Below are 19,873 nucleotides of genomic sequence, written 5' to 3' on the forward strand. Positions count from 1 at the left end.
ATTGTATAAGTGCCGTGCTGTACATACGTGCCTTGAATATTTGGTTTAGCTCTGCCCCAACGTGCTTCCCTCATTCCCCCACCTATTGCATTATAAATAAACCCCGATTGTTAAATGTTTCAGTTCATTCGCGTCCCTTCTTTCATTGACTGCGTGTCGCGTGCTCGGGAAAATTAGCAAGGCCGTTGTGCCGCCGTAAGGGGATATCTGGACCGACGGTTCTTGGTGATTAAACCGCTCGGAATCGCACACGGAACGAGCGCGCGAAGCGGCTCGCTCCGTAACGGGTGCCGTCGAGGGTGTGAAGACTCGGTAGATCGCCACGTGGTCTCGAGGTATTTTGAAGATTTGGCAAAAAACCCTGTATCACGTGGTAGGAATATTGACCCTTCACGGTCCAAAAAGGGACCCGTACTTTTCCGAAGAAGTACGATCTGAATTCCGGGCAATCGGTCGAGCCAACTCAACTGCTCAATCTGGTGGTCGTAGTCGTCGGCCAACGTCCCGACCCCGCAACAACGCTGACCTAAAAATTGAAAGGGAAGGTTCCGTCATGTGTAACGCTGGCCGACCTTTATGGTCTGGAGACGGTGGCACTGACAAAGAGACAACAGAGGCTGCAGGTTTGTGAGAACAACTGGGTCAGGAGGATTGCTTGAGTGAAGCTGGATGGATGAACCGAGGGAGGAGATTTGTGTGCAGATGAGCTTGACAGAGAGATTGGTGGAATGCCAGCTGAGGTGGGCTGGACACTTGATGTGGATGGGGGAAGAAAGAATGGCAAAGAGCGTGGATAAGTTGAGAGGGGAGGATTGTGTAAGGAGGGATATCTGTAAGGTAGGGGTGGTTGGAGAGTGGAGTTGGCCGAGGACAGTGAGGGGTGGATGAGTATCGTGATTAAGGCAGGGCAGAAGCTTGGTGCCATCGGACCTCACACCTTATAAAGGGAAGAGGAGGAGGAAAGGTACTAATCCCATCGAGCAAACGTTTGTCCATTGACTACTAACATCCTTGTAATTGATGCAAAAATCACACTGACATTGACCAATGTCTTTGTCCTGAAATAAATTCATCCACAAGCTCCTCCATGAGCTTTTATTTATTTAAACCAAAAAGCCCTATTGATAAAATAAAATACTTTGAGTAAATAAGGAAACTTTTGAACACAAATTTCAACTCAACTCTAACACGATACGAAATGCTTCTGAAAAGAAGATCTGGCATGCAATCCACTATGCAAAGCTCCTGCTAGTCTCACCAGCAAACCACCGGGTGCATCTCTCGACACTCTCGCTTCCACAGCACGATCGATCAAACCAAGTATCCATTCCACAGCCATGAGCTTTATTTAAAGTCTCAAAACCGACATTTAATAGCATTCAAACAGCATGTCCCTCACCTCCCGTCCCACCCTGATAAAATGCATTTCGTGATTTCACCCACTGGTCGTTCAGAGAGATGGTTCGAGTGCTTATCCCAGGCAATGTTTGGGCTGTGCCTGTTGGACACGAAGGTGTCTGGTTATAGTCCAATCACCAAAGCAAGTAAAACGTGTAGGAGCTGGATTTGAACCAGGAACCCTCAAGTTACTGGAATGGAGTTCTGGTAAATAACCCAGCACCAGTGGAAGAGAGAGAGACAGCATAACAGTTAAAGAGACACTATATATACTTCACAAAACTTACAAGATTAAGACGGCATTTTTTTTTTCTGGAACACCCCTCGTCTAAAACTCATCTAACCCAACAGCACAACCCATCAAGGAGCATGTTTAATTAGCATTATTGTTATTATTATAATCAGCATTATTAAGGCTTCAGAACAGTGGTGTATATCTACAAACGATCAAAAGCTACCACAGGGAATGAGGGAGTGAAGGTGAGGGTGAGTGAAGGTGACTGATAAGGAGTAAAACATTCGGGGAAAAAAAAACGCCTTTTATACGAGGGAAGGGGGGCAGGGGGGGGAAGCGCTTAAAAATCACGAGATTCACACAGACATTTGTCACGCAAAAGGGGGAAAAGGTAAAATGTGGGAAGAAGAGGAAGCTTGAGGAAAAACAGATAAGAACCATTTTTTTGAAAGTTAAAAAAAAGAAAAAAGAATTCATATCCTGTTAAAAAAGCATTTCTTTTTAAAATACCACCAATAAAGGAAAACTAATTCAAAAAGGTGGGACAAAACAGCAACATGCAGAGTGAGAGAAGCAGAGATCAAGAGAGGAAGAGGGACCAAGGGAGATTACATATATATATATATATATATATATATATATATATATATATATATATATATATATATATATATATATATATATATATATATATATATATATATATATATATATATATATATCTCTGTAGTGGGATAGAGAGAGGGAGAAAGAGGCCAAAAGGAATCATTGGGCCAAAGGGCACAGGGGTAAGGGTTGAGAGTGATGAGTCAAAAGGGGGAGCAGGTGTTCATTGCGTACGTGAGGCCATTGGGCCGTGTGGTTTCGTGCGTACGTTGGACTGATGGGCCAGATGGAAAAGCAAGCGCACGCTGGGCCTATGGAACAGGTAGAAAGGTAAGAGGACATCAAGCCAATGGGCAGGTGGAAAGATAGGTGTGTGTTGGGATGCTGGGCAGGTGGAAAGGTAAACACGTGCCGATCCAGTAAAAACAGGTGGAAAAGTAAGAACAAGTCAGGCCAATGAGCCAGGTGGAAAGGTAAGCGCGAGTCAAGAGAAAAAGTGTGTGTGAGGCCGATCGGAATGGTGGAAATGTATGTGCAAGTCAGGCTGATTAGGACTGGTAATCAGACTAACTTGACATTCAACAGTTTGGGGGGGGGCAGCAGATGTTGGAGGACAGAGGCAGATTTAAGTGAGATTTAAACAACAGGGATAGTGGTTGGGGGGTGGGATTTGAGAATAAAGCAGAGCAAAGGTGGAAAAGTATAGTTAGGGGAGGAGGGAGGGAGGGAGGGAGGGAGGTCCAAGGTGGATAAAGGGTGAGGGGAAAAGAATGCTAGTTCCAGATCTTCAAGAAGCTATCCCAGGAACCAGTGGCCACAGCCATGCCATCCTCAGTCACACCCAGGCAGCTCACACGGTTATCATGACCAGCCAGCAGACCTAGAGGAAGAGAGAGGAAAGGGGATTGAAGAATGAGATGCTTGAGAAAGAGAGGATGACTAAACAAGTCAACTAAATGAAAAAAAACAAATTTGCTTCAAGAAACCAATCACTTGAGCTCATTAACAAATCATGATTGTGTGTTGGCATTCGAAAGGCGGTTTAGAAAATGGACAAATAGTTGTCTACAGCCAATTTCTACTTTCAGCAAGGTGCCCAATCAAATCGCTCACATTTGCAACTACACCGCAAAATGGCTTACCTTCAGGTTCACAACACAACAGAAAAACAAAACAATTAATCCCACACAAGTGGTGTGTATAATGGAGGTCAAATGGTGCAGATACTCTTCCGATCGAATACAAAGTACAGCAAGACCCCGACATGCGCGGGGGATATGTTGCTGAAAAATGCCGCAAAGTCAAATCCGCTCATTGTTTCAATGAGGAAAAGGGGGGACAGTTACTATTTTATTTTTTTAAACATTGTCTAGGCTCATGGAACAGCTACAGCAGAACAAATCAAGACACAACGTAACAAAGGGGCAGGAGAAAGGGGAAACCTCAACATGCTGGGTGGAGGGAGAAAGTAGATGGGATGATTTGCAGTACGGTTCCTTCGGGGAGGGAGGGGGGGGAGAGACAGAGAGACAGAGAGACAGAGAGACAGAGAGACAGAGAGACAGAGAGACAGAGAGACAGAGAGACAGAGAGACAGAGAGACAGATAGTGTGTGGGATTTCTCAGGCTTGAAAGACATGTTCCAAATGTTTGACCAGTTTGTGATTTTGTCAAGGTCTGAGGAGTGGAAAGAGGCTGCTGCCTGATTGTCAGAAGGATGAGAGATGCAACAGCAGAGAGTGGAATCATCAGCAAAGCGAAGAAGGATTTTCCAGGGAGTCAGTGAGATCATTGATGAAGATTAGGAATAAGATGGGGCCTAGAACATTGCCTTTGGGTACTCCAGCCTTGACAGGGAAAGGAGATGAAATGATGCCGTTGAATGCAACACGTTGGCTGTGAGTGGAGGAAGTCAGTGATTCAAGAGTGGAGTTGGCTTTGGATTCCATAAGCAGATAGCTTGGAAAGCAAGGCAGGATGCCAGACTGTATCAAAAGCTCGAGATATGTCCAGAGAGACGATCCTGATCTCACGTCTGATATTGAGGGCCTCCATCCATTGTTTGGAGAGTAGAAGTTGCATGTCCAAGATTGAGTGACCAGGTCTGAATCGAAATTGATCTGAGATGAGGCTGTTGGAAAAAAGGAATGATTTTATGTCAGCTGTGATGATGGATTGCACAACATTGCTGCTGATTGGAAGCAAGCTAATTGGTCTGTAGTTCGTTTTTGCACCTGTTTATGTAATGCTGTGATGATGGCTTATTTCCAAGCAGATGGAAGGTGACCTAGGGTAAATGACAGGGTAAAAAGGGCAGAGAGAGGAAGCGCAAGAGCAGCAGCGCACGTTTTTAGGACACGCGAGTGGATGCCGTCCGATACAGTTTCAGAATCAAAGTCGAGGGTTTCCAGAAACTTTTCCACCTTTTCAGGTGCAAAAGACAGAATTCAGGAGCAATTGGGTATGACTGGGAAGGATGGGTACAGAGAGGGAGGGGTTAGAAACACAAGATTTTGAAGCAAATACCGAATTAAGGCATTCGGCCTTCTCACAAGCGGAGTCGGTTGTGGTGCCATTTGAAGTGAGGGATATAATATAAGGGGAGCAGACAACAGATACAGACTTGACAAGGTGCCAGCAACCAGGTTTGAGAGGAGGGAGACAAGTTTGAAAGCTCATTCTTGAGATTGGACAGATGTTGTTTTCTGGTTCTCCTGAGTTACCCCCTTCTGCACAGTGGTCCTGTGAAGGGGTTTCCTCGTTTCAGGACAAAATGAAGGTTTTGCCAGTTTTTCCTCTTTTTCTGTTTCGTTCTTAGCCCCTTACCTAGAATCGCTTCATGCCTTGTTTGGGGCGATTTCCAATTGAAAAAAGAAAAAAAAGGAAACACTTGTGGGCTTTGTGGAATGATCTGAGGTTTCCTTCGGTCGGATTTGCCTTCCAGGACGAGAAGGCAAGTTGTTTTAAAGAAACTGCCTCACCACAGGATTCGGAGTACCAATAGAGGGAGGATGGGAAACATAACTGAAGATGAGATGGGATGAATCTGTAAACAAGAGAGCAGGTTTCTGTGGAAGAATTCCCAGTCTGAATTAATATCAGCAGCAGTGGATATAGGAGACTAGTCCTGAATTTGTTTAAAAAAAAAATAAAACAAATAAAACTGCGAATACACAGAGCACAGGGCCGCGAACATAGAAGCAGGTCACATTTTATGAACCGCTAATAAGTGAGGTCCGCGAATGTCAAATCCATGAATGTCAGGGTTCCACGGTACTTCAAACTGACAAGTCTGGAGGTCGTGTTCAGCTCAGAAAACATCTCTCAGCCTGGGATTGAAACCAGACTCCCCTTGGTTTCATTTTTGTGGGCTCCGGAGCGAAACAAATGGGTTCACAAACTGCAATCGCCGAGTGTGCAAAGCCCTTCAAAGGAGTGTGAGGCCTTCGGGCTCAAATCCACCGATCGCAATGTCAGGTTGAGCGATTGGATTTTGGAATGACAGAAGCCACAGATCATGGGACTAAAAAAACATTTCTTTAAAAAGTGTACAGGATGGGAAGCAGACCAAAATAAACGGGACCACTTTGGCTGGCAGGAAAGAAAAACATCTTGTACAAAGGAAAACTGCTGGTACAAAATTGGATTTACGTTGTAGTGACTTGTACCGTTTTCTCACCAACATGTTTGAAAATATGAGCCAAAATGTTCCCAACTTCAAAGATGGTCATGCATGGTATAGGTTCGTTGGTTTTAATTTTGCCACCGAATTCTCTTTGATCCCCAGGAGCCTCCTCCCGTCCCAATTTTGGTGGGCATGTTGCATTTTGTTTGTTAATGGGTGAATTGCACACATGCGAGTAAGACACCAAACGGATACAAGTCTGGTGTTGGCTTAGTGGTTAGGGTACTGAGTTCGTGCCCTGTTTGCCACTGAATTAACACCAGGTGGGGTTGACAGCCTGTCATCCTTCCGAGGTCGGCAAAACGAGTACCAGTGTACTGGTAGAGGGGCACAGCATCAGCGGCACAGCCACGCATCCAATAAATGATAGATAGCATATGCAACAGAACCAAACAAATTAGATCGTATTACAACTTTCAAAACCCACGATTCCTTCCTTATCAATATCGAGACCGATGATATAAATTATGTCTGTGTACGTTTGCCTCAACAAGCTTTATACGAGTAGAACCTCAAAATAAAGGGGGCCAAAGATTGCGGCCATGCATCCACCTGCACGTTCTCCCTTGAGAGAGTCCCATACGTTGCAGTTGAAATCATCATAGCCTGCAAGGAGCAGGCGGCCAGATCGTGAGAACGCGACGGATGTGACGCCGCATACGATGGCATCGTGCTGGAACGAAATCAGTTCTTGATCAGAGCGAAGGTCGAAGAGACGGCACGTGGCATCGTCCGAGCCGCTGGCAAACGCTTGCCCAGACGGGAAGAACTGGGGTGAAGAAGCAAAACAAGAAGAAGAGTTAGTCACAACGTTTCAACACCGCACAGTGCTATTTCACGCTCAATTTGGCCGAATCATCACTGAAGGTAATTTATTCTGCACTCAATTTCATGTATACCATGTTGCTCATGGTCTGGACAGATTGTCAATGTGCTCAAGGCAAGTTGTGAACGTTTCATGGCTCGGGGTGTCGTTATGTCCACAGTTTACCACGACGCAACATGACAACCCAACTTAACAATCAGGTTTTCTTGAACTGCACGAGTGAACGACACGACAATGATGGTTTATGATGAACAATTATTTCTGTGTCGCAAACTCTCAATATGGTCAGTTTCTCCGACCTGACAAAACAGTTTTTAACAAATTTGTTACAACTGCAATGGCATAAACCTCTTTGTCGCATGCAGGGTCGAGGCTCGCGGAAGAACAATGAATGGATCAGGATGAAATGGAACACAAGGAACAGTAAACAGAGATTGGGGGCTGGGACACCAACAGTTGGGTTGAAGGACCAAAAAAAGAAAAAAAAAAAAAAAAAAAAATCGAGGAAATGCTTCTTTAAAAAATAAATAAATAAAAAGGGAGTTTCATTTTGCTAATAAAACTTCTGGCAAGCACCAACAGTCCAACTTACAAGTACAAATAAATAACAAATGTGTCAAGTTTGATTAAATATTTAAGTTTATTACTTGAATGCACAGATCGACTTAAGTATCAGAGCTGATCAACGTGGGTCCATTTCCCTGTTCTGGTGCTACTTGTGCTAATATACATGCTACCTTTCCTTCACTTTGCAATACACTTCAGCATTAATTTAATTGCAGGGTTCATTATACAATGCATGCATAAACAAACAAACAAAACTTTCTTACGAAATTATGTTTCTCATCTACAGTATGTAGAACTAGCCCTATTACAGGAGGAGGAGAATAACCTATGTTCTAGAGGTATACATACTCACCTCAGAGTTGCCCAGCATGATTTTGAATCCTGACTCAGCTATAAACTGTAATCCCGGTGTTTCACATGCAGGGCGAGGCATGAAGTGCATTGCCCATTGGAGACTCCAGGGTGCCTTTCATGAAGAGGTGCATTATCACCAACACGCACTCAAATCACAAATACTACTTCTTCTTTTTTTAATACAAGTTTTAGGCTCGTAATGCAGCGAACAGACACACACACACACACACACACAAACCTTGAGGGATGTGCATTCACTTCCCAGGATACTCTAGGTACCAGTGAAGTCATAACACGAGAACCACTTTTCTCACCGCACTCAGTGGGGCATTTCCTCAGGAGGAATTTTCTCCTCCCAATGCCAACTGATGGGGATTGTCTGTGCTCTCTCGTTTTAAATGCTGAACGTCAAAAGCAAGGAAGCGGCATAGACCATTTTTAAAGTCTTTGGTATGACTCGGCCGGGTTTTGAAGCGCCAACCTCCCAAACTTGGAGTGGATGCTCGAACCATGAGAGCACCGAGCCTGAAACTTCAGTTCAACATCCATCGGAAATGAAGCAGTTGTGTGTGTGTAAATATATATATATATATATATATATATATATATATATATATATATATATATATATATATATATATATATATATATATATATATATATATATATATATATATATATATATATATATATATATATATATATATATATATATACACACACACACATATATATATATATATATATATATACATACACACACACACACACACACTCAAATATATATATATATATATATATATATACATATATATATATATATATATATATATATATGCATACATCCACTCGCAGGGGTAACCGGCATTGCTGAGAAATGCCGGGTCCCTCCTCTCACCCCACCCCCTCCCACCGCAGTCCCTTCAAACGACCACCCCAACCCTTCCCCTGCCTCCTCCCACAAAGGAATTTCTGTAGGGTTTTTAAACCACGTTTGGGAAAAATAAATAATGAAAACAAGCAGTCATAGACTGGTACTTACGAAATCGTCAACTTGACCTCTGACCTTGTCTCAGAAAAGCTGTCTCGAGAGAAGGTAGCGACAAAAACCATAAGTTTCTACGATGATTCTGTACAAAACAATCAAAAATCGAATGTTTGACCTCACTGTGACCTTGGCCGTTGACCGATTTTGACCAAAATCTAATAAGCGCGAGCCATCACCCTCCTGAATCACGTGGTGTAATTTGACATTGGTAGCTTCTTCCGTTCTCGAATTATCGTGCCTACAAACAAACACACAAACACGCAAACAAACACACAAACAAAAAACAAGCAGTCATAGACTGGTACTTACGAAATCGGCAACTTGACCTCTGCCCTTGTCTAATAAAAGCTGTCTCTGGAGAAGGTAGCGGCGCAAACCAAAAGTTTCTACGATGAGTCTGTACCAAACCATCAAAAATCGAATGTTTTGGATGTTTGACCTCACTGTGACCTGGACCTTTGACCGATTTTGACCAAAATCTAATCAGCGCGAGCCACCACCCTCCTGAATCACGTGGTGTAATTTGACATTGGTAGCTTCTTCCGTTCTCGAGTTATCATTTTTTGGATGTTTGACCTCACTGTGACCTTGACCTTTGACCGATTTTGACCAAAATCTAATCAACGCTAGCCACTACCCTCCTGAATCACGTGGTGTAATTTGACATTGGAAGATTCTTCCGTTCTTGAGTTATCATTTTTTGGATGTTTGACCTCACTGACCTTGACCTTTGACCGATTTTGACCAAAATCTAATCAGCACTAGCCATCAGCTTCCTGAATCACATGGTGCAATTTGACATTGGTAGCTTCTTCCGTTCTTGAGTTATCATTTTTTGGATGTTTGACCTCACTGACCTTTGACCAAAATCTAATCAGCACTAGCCATCAGCTTCCTGAATCACGTGGTGCAATTTGACATTGGTAGCTTCTTCCGTTCTCGAGTTATCGTGCCTACAAACAAACAAACAGAAACGGAAGGCATCAATATACTTACGAAATCTTTAGATTTCGTAAGTAATAAACCAATGTCACCCGCAGGGTGACCCGTATCTTGCCAAAAGGTGACCACGTGTGACTTCTTTAAGGTCACACTGACGTGAACAGAGCTGCTATCCACCAGGAGCGACTCCTTGAGGAATATCTGCCTACGAGAGATTCCGATGAGAATCGTTCTACAGAGTAACCATGAAAAATATGCGTTTGCCTCATAACGTCACCAAATGACGTCGTAATGTCTCAAGCTTGACATATCTCGAAAGCACTCATCGAGGTGTTCAATTTGAGGTACTACACAATATGGTTCCTAAAACTTGAAAATTTGACCTTGGGGTCAAATATGTTTGACCTTCGGCGCTAACCATGAAGGTCAAGGCCAATCGCCACCAAAAATTAATCAGCTGAGCGCCAGACCATGAACTATATTCCCATGAAGTTTGAAGACAATCCGATCAAAATTACTCAAAAAATAAGGGTTTCGTCGATTCCCCCGATTTGCGACAAAGTGACCTTGACCTTCAAAATTTTATGCGCTGAAAGGGACCTCTATAGGCCTCTGATATGCGAAGTTACAAAAAATTCCAATGATAACTGTCTCTGCAGAATTTTTTATAAGTGATTACAGAAAAAAAACAAAAAAAAAAAAACATACAAGCTGACCAACATATCTTGCAAAAACTTCGTTTTGGCAAGATAACAAACAAACAGAAACGGAAGTCATCAATATACTTTCGAAATCTTTAGATTTCGTAAGTAACAAACCCGCTTTCGATTCCTATCAACCTCGAACTTGCCTAGTCACCTCTAACTTGCCAAGTATCATGTCAAAATCTGCCCTCTGAGGGACAAATTCATCAATATGGACGAAATAAGTCATTGTATAGATGTTTGTCCTCATTGCCATGAAATTAATCTGGGGTGCGTTCGGTTATCAAGTTTAATGTGGAGTGCTCGCCAAATGGCTGAAGCACTCAAGCAAGCACGACATTCAAAATCGTAAAGGAACAGCTTGGCTTGGCTTGGCAAGGGCTCGCTCACTGCTTGGTAATTCAACACACCACACATCTCTGTAAGCATACAGTACATTTTAAAAAAACACCAACAAAAAGACAGTTTAAAAAAAAATAAAACAAGCAGTCATAGAGTGGTACTTACGAAATAGTCAACTTGACCTCTGACCTTGTCTAATAAAAGCTATTCTCCAGAGAAGGTAGCGACGCAAACCAGAAGTTTCTACGATGATTCTGTACCAAACCATCAAAAATCGTAACGTCGACCGAAGCAAAAATCTCCATTTCTCCACGCAATTATTTAATATTATTTTATCAAAGTCACAAAACCGTAATATTCGGCCATCCACCAACAATCTTTTCATAATCCGACGGCTTAGCGAGTGAGGCATGCGACGATAACCTTAACTGGGATAAAAAATGACTTTTAAACACCATCTTTATCGAAAACACAGTCATCGCGCACACGCAAAACCTTTACGTGACTCAATGACGCGTCTGCTCGAGCGCACTGCACCACGTGACACGTCGAGTGAAATTTTTTATACAATCTTAAAACGTCTCCAAAACATCCGATTTTTATCAGAATTTCGACAACCGAGTTTTAAGCGTCCTAAGCGATCGCAAAAACCGAAGACAAAATTAAAATCGAAGTTAAAACAAACTCGTAACGTCGAGCGAAGCAAAAATACTCCATTTCTCCACATGAATTTACGGAATTATGTTTGACCTCACTGTGACGTTGATTTTGACCAAAATCTAATCAGCGCTAGCCATCACCCTCCTGAATCATGTGGTGTAATTTGACATTGGTAGCTTCTTCCGTTCTCGAGTTATCGTGCCTACAAACAAACACACAAACAAACAAACAAACACACAAACAGAGGACGGAAGTCATCAATATACTTACGAAATCTTTAGATTTCGAAAGTAAAAATTAAAGACTTCAAATATGAATTATGACTATTTTTGTTGTAATGGCAATGTCGCTTGCTCTGTTGTAAAATGTACATAAACTCAGAGGTGATGTTGAGTGAACGTGGACATGTGCATTCCATATAACTTTAAAGTGGACGTGTACATAACTTCTTTAAAGTGGACATAACAAATATTTCAGGAATTTTAGCAGCCTCCTGACCAATTAATTAATTACAGACAGCCATTTCACGACCAAGTCAATTTTAATGTTCATTTCCTTCACATATGTTAATTACATATCCATCAGTTTGTTTACCAGCCTTGAAAAGTTGAGCAAAAACCAAGTTTTTTTTTTTTGCTGTTGTTGAAAGACCACAGTTTCCTTTCCTCTGGACAGTGTATGTATTATATATGGACGGTGCATACATTAGACCGCTGCCACGATTGCTGTGAACAAAACATGCATTACCTCGTTTGAGCGGTAATCAAAATGAACCTTTGTTTCCACAAAACGGTATCTTTATTGAATGATGGAAGACGCGTTGTTCAATCCTCAGATGTGCATCAGAGGCAGCTATGAATCCTCAGAGCTGTGTGGAGCGAAAAAAGATGGTGGCAATTTCTGAGCGGCTGGAGGGAAAACTGTGGCCGGGTGAATGAGTGGTGCTTGTGATGCGAGTGGAGAGAGGGGATGGCGTGGCCTGAAGAATGGGCAGCGCTTATGACCCACAGACACAAACTTTATGTATATTATATATATATCAATATATATATATCAATATATATCAATATATATATATATATATCAATATATATATATATATCAATATATATATATATATATCAATATATATATATATATATCAATATATATATATATCAATATATATATATATCAATATATATATATCAATATATATATATATATATATATATATATATATATATATATATATATATATATCAATATATATATATATATATCAATATATATATATATATATATATATATATATATATATATATATATATATTGTTGCGAATTCGCAGCGAGACGGGGAAAAGGACGCAGCGAGACGGGGAAACAGTTCAACAAGCAAGCACTTTATTACACACACAAGCACGTATATACAGCCATACAGTCAAAAGGAAGCAGGGAAAGGGTTAAAACCGAATATAATTATTACGACACTTAAACAGTTCTACTTGACCAGACTGGCGCCACACACACACATTTAAACAACACCCAAAAGAAATGGAAGTCGCGACTTCCCTGAGCGCGTCGAGTCCTTGGCGACCGTAACTCCGAGTTTCTCCGGTGTGGTCCGCGAGCTCGTGCCACGCGTCGCTCGTGTGGTCCGCTCGACAGCTCGGACGAACGAACAGAACCTCCGACCAGGGACGATCACCGCAACTCTCCATAATTCCCCTTCAGGAACAAGGGAACAGGAAAAGGAACGACGTTCTCGTCGACCTTCACGTCCGCGCCTTTTGTCGATCGCTTGCACGAACCAAGAGCCTTCAGCCTCCAACTGGGACAAGGGAACAACCAACCAACCACGACTCTTCACGCCCACCCTTTGTAGGGGCTGGCTCCGCCCTTCGCTCCACCCCATTTACGTCTCCACCTCGCTTCGAGGCGTTTCCAGAAAGCTCTCGAAGGGGGGCTTGCCCCCACTCCAACCGCCTCACGCCGTGCATCAACCAATCGGGAGCGAGCTGCCGCACCCTCCCCTTCACACCAAGCGTGGTGGGGGGGATTCAGGCGGAAGCATCAGGCAGAGAAATTAGGCGGGAAAACCCCACAAGCGTTGTTGGTTTTTGTTCTTGCACGCACCCGTACGGTGCTCGTTGAATGGTGAGTGGCGAAGATGTGGTAGCGTAGTTGTGGAAGGTGGCGTCGTGTAGTGAACGGCGTGATCGTTGAGATGTTGGTTGTGGCGAAGTTCGTTGTTGTTTCTGCACCAAATTAACTACAGCAAAAGAATAAACGGCTAACTGAAGCGTCACAGCCCGAATGGATCACATATATTCCCTCTATACAACGGGTTTGGGCTAACTACACATGAACTTACCGATATATCTCACCTGAGGACCCTTTATGGTGTAATGCGAATTTTCACAGCCGTAACAATATATATATATATATATATATATATATATATATATATATATATATATATATATATATATATATATATATATATATATATATATATATATATATATATATATATATATATATATATATATATATATATATATATATGTAGAGTGCCCTCCATAAGTATTGGAGCAGTGAAGCCAAATTTGTTATTGTTGCTGTACACTCAAAAAATTTGGATATGAAATAAAAATAAAAATAAAAAAAGACCACGAGGGAAGAATACAGGTGGTCAGCTTATATTTCTTTGTATTTTCATGCATAAATGTTTTACCATTGTAGAACAATAGTAGTTATGTTCAGTCCCCTCTATTTTAGGTAAGCATAATTATTGGAACGGATCAACTTAAAGGAAACGAAAGTAGTTTAATAGTTAGTATTTGGTTGCATATCCCTTGCATGCATCAACTGCATCAAGCCTGTGACCCAATGACATCAGCAAAATCTTGGTGTCTTCGCTTGAGATGCTTTGCCAAGCCTTCACTGCAACATTTTCAGTCGTTTGTTTTGGTGGTTTCTGACTTTGGTCTCCTCTTCAGCAAGTGAAAGATGTGCTCCATTGGGTTTAAATCAGATCGACTTTTTTGTGTACATTGTCGAGGCTCGTATGAGAGCTAACACACAGAACACACAACAAGGGGGCAGGAAACAAGAGACGCAGGAGAGGGAAGGACAAAACATTGGGGAACAGAGACATGAGGAGATCTGTGGAAGAGAGGATGGGGCAGGGTACATGGGGAAAACAAGATGGACACCACAGACACTTTCAGGAAGGAAAGCAGGGAATTTGAAGGAGGTGGGTTTGGGGTGGATTAACGGGGGTAGAAAAGATTGAGGATTTGGATGGGGAAAGATAAGAGGTGGTGGTGAACAGCTGTTTTGAAGACCTGGAGGGAAGAATGGGATTAAAGAGAGTGTGGGAGTTTGTTCCAAAGGCGGGAAAAAAAAGGGGAATGAAAGTGCGAAGGTGGGCAGTGATTCGTGATTTTGGTAGTTTTACCGGAAGGAGGTTGCTGGCGGACCTTGAGCGCCCTGCGGATATATCGCAGACAGAGAAGGGGGGGGGCAAGGCCAGAGAGGAGATGGGAGAAGACAGACCACCGTCCTGCCTGCGGTGAGAGAGTGAGAAGTATATTTATACATAGACAGTGAGTGTGAGATTTGTCCGGATTGAAAGACATGTTCGACGTGTTGGACCAGTTTGTGATTTTATCAGGACCTGCAGAGAGCAAGGAAGCTGCTGCTTGCAGGTCTGAGTGATGACAGATGGTACGGCAAAGGATGGAGTCATCAGCAAAGAGATCAAGAGGATTTTCCAGAGAGTCGGAGAGATCACTGATGAAAACCAGAAAAAGAACAGGGCCCAGAACGCTGCCTTGAGGAACTCCAGCCAGGACAGGAGGGGATGAGAGAACCTCATTTAGGGCCACACGTTGGCTGCGACAGGAGAGGAAGTCTGCGAGCCATTAGTGGAAATGGCCTTGGATACCATAGGAAGAGAGTTTGGTGAGCAGGGCCAATATATATACCAGACCATATTGAAAGCATGGGATACGTCTTGGGATATGGCTCTGATTTCATATGTGGCATCGAGGACCTCCATCCATTGTTGGGAGAGCAGAAGCAGCATATCCAGGGTAGAGTGACATGGTCTGAATCCAAATTGATGATCAGAAATCAAACCATTGGAGAAGAGGAAGGATATGTCTGAAGTGATGATGGATTCCATGACCTTGCTGATGAATAGGAGAAGGCTGTTTGGTCTGCAGTTGCAGGATTCTGTTTTTGCACCTTTTTTATCCATCCATTCCTTTGGGATCATACTCTGTACAGAGCATTGGTGCTGCTTGAGCAGTCTCCTTGGCATTTGGGCACAATCCTGGATGGGTCGCCACTCCGACACAGGATACCAGCAATCTGGCACTCATTTTGCCGACCTCAGAAGGATGAGAGGTAGAGTCAACCCCACCTGGTATTAATTCAACAGCCAAGTGGGATTTGAACTCAGGATCCTAGGATCCCAAGCCGACCACCTAACCATTAAGCCAACACCAGGCATACCACTTCTATGCATGGTGGTAATGTTTGCTAATTTCCAAGAAGATGGTAGATGACCTTGAGCAAATGAGAGGTTCAACAGAACAGAGAGAGGGTGAGAGCAAGAGCAGAAGAGCAGGTTTTTAGGACACGTGGGCTGATGCCGTCTGGACCGGTTGCAGAATCTGAGTCGAGGTTTGATAGCAAGCTCTCCACCTTGTAAGAAGTAAAGGACAGAGTCCAGGGACAGCTGGGTGCGACTGGTAAGGTGGGTACAGAAATCGATCAGTTTCGGACACAGGATTTAGATGCAAAAACCGAGTTTCGGCATTCAGCCTTTTCATGTGTAGTGTCAGCTGTGTGGCCATTTGAGGTAAGGGAAGGGATGGAGGGGGAACACACACCAGAAACAGACTTAACTGGCCACCACCATTTTTTGGAGGGGGGAAAGAGGTTTGAGAGTTCAGACTTGAGATTAGAAAGATGTTGTTTTCTGGCTCTCCTGAGGGTAGACACACACTTGTTCCAAGCTTTATGGAAGGAACTGAGATTACCCTCAGTTGGATTTGCTTTCCATGAGGCAAAGGCAAGTTGTTTCAGGGCAACTGCCTCACCACAAGCTTCAGTGAACCATGGGCGGGAGGAAGGGTCGGACAACTGAAGACGAGAGGAGATAAATCTGTGCATGAGGGAGAGCAAGTTTCTTTGAAAGAATTCCAAAGACAAGTTGATGTTGGAGAAAGTAGCGATGGGACACCAGTCTCGAAGTTTGATGGCTGCTTGAAGACCCTGCCAATCAGCCTGAGTGAAATACCAGACTCGACGGCGCCGAGTTGGTTCGCCAATAACAGCCAGAGAGATGTCTACTTTGACAAGCATGTGGTCAGATGAACTGATTGGTGCAGAGGAAGAACAGATATTTTCAAGGAAATTGGTCAAAATCGGATCCAGAAGAGATGGCGTACCATTGGTTGAGATCCAGGTCGTGAAGATGACCGATTGAGTCAGTCCCAATGCGTCGCAAAAGTCTTTTGCTGAAGTGCCATGACAGGTGAGAGAGGTACCCACACCCAGTCAACTGGGATGATGACAATTTAAGTCACCACATATGAGGAAGAGAGTTGGGATGAGAGGATAGAAGTTGGCCCATGTTTTTGGAGGAGGAGGAGGAGGAGGAGGAGGAGGAGGAGGAGGAGGAGGAGATGTAAAATGAGTCATCACCATTTGGTGGACGGTACAACACACATATAAACATGAGGTGGGAGTGGAAGGGAAGCCGTAGCCAGAGGTATTGCTGGTGGGGGGAGTGAGGGCAGTGCGTGGAGAGTGAGGTATAGAGTCTTTGATGAAGAGAGCAACTCTTCCACCAGGACGACGCTCAGGTCTGTCATACCGGATGAGGGAGTAACCAGGTAGAGATACAAGGGAGTCAGACATCTTGAAGGAGGAAAGTTTCTGTTAAGTTGATTATGTCTGGTTTGTCAGTGGCAACATGTATGGAAAGACCTGCCAGGTTTGAGCGAAAGCCCTAGATGTTAGAGGTCCACACTGTTAAGGAAGAGGGTGGGGAGGAAGGCAAGGAGAGTTGTTGAAAGAGTGTGGGGGATTGCAGAAGAGCCAGGGGAGATGGCCGGATGAGGAGGAGAAAAAGGCTTGGCAGTGCTGGGTTGAGGTACAGTTGGGAGTAATAAGAGAGGGGGCAGAAGGCACTTGAAGATTGGAGGAGGTGCAGTGATGAGATGGAGGAGAGAGGGCAGGGGAAGGAGGCAGCTTTGTGGATGTGAGGTGGGGGGAGGGGGCACGATAGGTTAGAATGGAGAACACAAATGTTGGAGCACCACACACTTTTGGACAACAAAGGAGGAGCTTACACTGAAGAGGTACGAAGAGCGGAGGTGGAATGATGGGAGGGGTAAGGAGAGGGGATAACAGGTGAGGGGTGAGGAGTTGGTAGATTTAAGTCGGTGGGGTGAATTGGCACTGTAGTTAGCTCAGCCAACGAAGGTGAAGGAGGTTATGTTTTCACCCCTTTTTGTCTGTGTGCAGGATATCTCAAAAAAGTTGCGAACGGATGTGGATGAAACTTGGTGGACAGCTTGGGTGTGTGACGAGGACGAATTGATTTGATTTTGATGAAGATCTGAATCCGGATACGAGATTTAATTTTTAAAGTGATTCTTCACCATTGAGAGATGGGGCTAAAAATGATACATTTATTGGACCCGATATGTTATATTGTATCAGGCATTGTGCGGCAGAGGTACACGGTCTACTGAGTGCCCTTCCAGTTATACATGAATTGGGTGTGCTTTAGAAATCCTGTGCAGAGTTTGTGATCTGCGATAGCGATAACGGGATGAAAGCGATTCTGGTTTGAACTATGAACGAGTTCCCGTTCCCTGAATAAGATACATCTTCAATCTGCATGTGGAATACACTTCCAGTTCCTGCCTGTTGTTTGGAAGGATGGGGGAGGGAAATGGCATTGAATTCAGCACATTTCATTCCCTGAGTAATGTCCCTAATCAACAAGTCACAACTCTCCAGCTTTTGTCTTTTAGTCAAACAATCCATCTTTCCACCCTTCTTCAAGTCCAGCGACCCGTCCATCGCCGGTCCCTCGCCGTATAACTTCCAAAAAGTAACTCACACACTCCAGTCTTCATGATCTTGCCCTTTTTGCTGGTCAAATGGGAAACTTACCTCACCTGAAGGCTGAACCCAACCATTCGTTTCTCCATCTCAAACCCCTCTCGTCGTCCTTCCACCTCCCAATCCCCACTTCAAACCCCCTTGTTCATTCCAGATCCAAAACCATCTCCCTCCACCCCCCCCCCACCATGAAGAGTAATTACCCCATTAACTCATTACCTGTAAGCTATATAACATACAATGGATCCCTCAGCATGTGAAAAATCATCATGGAATTAAATTAATTTCTTTTCTTCAATCATTTCCTGCAAAACTCCCCAACAACCAGATCATTGGGTAGATACACCGACCTGTGATACAACAATGAACAAATCGAAGAAAGGTGTTCACAATCTTTAATACCGTACATGGACTACACGATTTAAAAAGCTGATGGACTCGGCTACACCTGTAACAGTGGAACATACAAGACGTACCAGGAAGTAAGTACAGAAGGATTTAACTTTTAACCCTCAGCATCTGAGCACCCGTACAAGCAATTGCGTTTTTCTTTGCCCTCATGGCTGGTTTTAAAGCAATTGCCTCTTGGTTATTATTTATATGAATCGAGTGTGCTTTAGAAATCCTGTGCCGAGTCAGTGATACCGGTGCGATCATACCGGTACAACATTCAGTGATAGTCATACCGGTATGGCGATGGATTCTGACCTGTGCCGATTACAAATGCTGATCTCACTTTAAAACAAATCATTTTTAATACAACTTAAAGTTGGAAGTAAAATAACCGCTCTCATCATTTGGGGGGGTGGGGGGGAAGCCCCGTGGGAATAATTTGAAAAATTACCGTGTCAATGATGTATACGGCATATATGAATACGCAACGGCCCATTGGACCATTGCATATTTTTGGAGCCTGCATAAAAACATTTTTAAAATTTTTCTTTTATTTATCTTAAATAATATCGATATGCCGTTATGACCCCACCAGGATATCGATATCGAAATACTTCTATATCGACGGAGATATATATCTATATTGTTGAGGTTTCCCACCCGCTCGGGGTGCGGGCGACCGCTTCTAGCCAATGGCGGCCGCGCTCGCCCACCGAACGGGCAAACCTATTCGCAGCTTTCGGATAAACGCCAAAATCCAGCTACAGGTGTATCTTTAATCACACCAAAAATCAGCCAGCTATTCTGTCCACGCACGACAGGGTCCTATTGCCGAATTGTCGATTTACCTAATTATGCGCGCAGAAAGAAATGCCGGGGATTTACACCTCGACGGGACCTGCTTGGAAACGAGCCGCTAAGCAGCTCGCGCCGTTTGCGATTTGCCGAGCAGTGTATATCGCCAAGCCCCGCCGGATCCAAT

The 19,873-nt window shown here is 43.5% G+C and overlaps 1 protein-coding gene across 1 annotated transcript in view; it reads right to left on the reverse strand.

Annotated features, from left to right (window-relative positions):
* Positions 1-1,323: 1,323 nt before the first annotated feature.
* Positions 1,324-19,873, reverse strand: part of LOC147016425 (guanine nucleotide-binding protein G(I)/G(S)/G(T) subunit beta-1-like) — a 40,998-nt gene continuing 22,448 nt past the window's right edge. The window contains exons 10-11 of the mRNA XM_085845069.1: positions 6,477-6,693; positions 1,324-3,119 (exon numbers count right to left, since the gene is read on the reverse strand). Coding sequence (XP_085701195.1) covers positions 3,013-3,119; positions 6,477-6,693 — 324 coding nt within the window. The 3' untranslated portion in view covers positions 1,324-3,012. The remainder of the gene's footprint in view (positions 3,120-6,476; positions 6,694-19,873) is intronic.

The sequence above is a fragment of the Eptatretus burgeri genome, chromosome 11 (assembly GCF_056783735.1).
Source record: "Eptatretus burgeri isolate ZD-2024b chromosome 11, Ebu_testis_v1, whole genome shotgun sequence".
Taxonomy (NCBI): domain Eukaryota; kingdom Metazoa; phylum Chordata; class Myxini; order Myxiniformes; family Myxinidae; genus Eptatretus; species Eptatretus burgeri.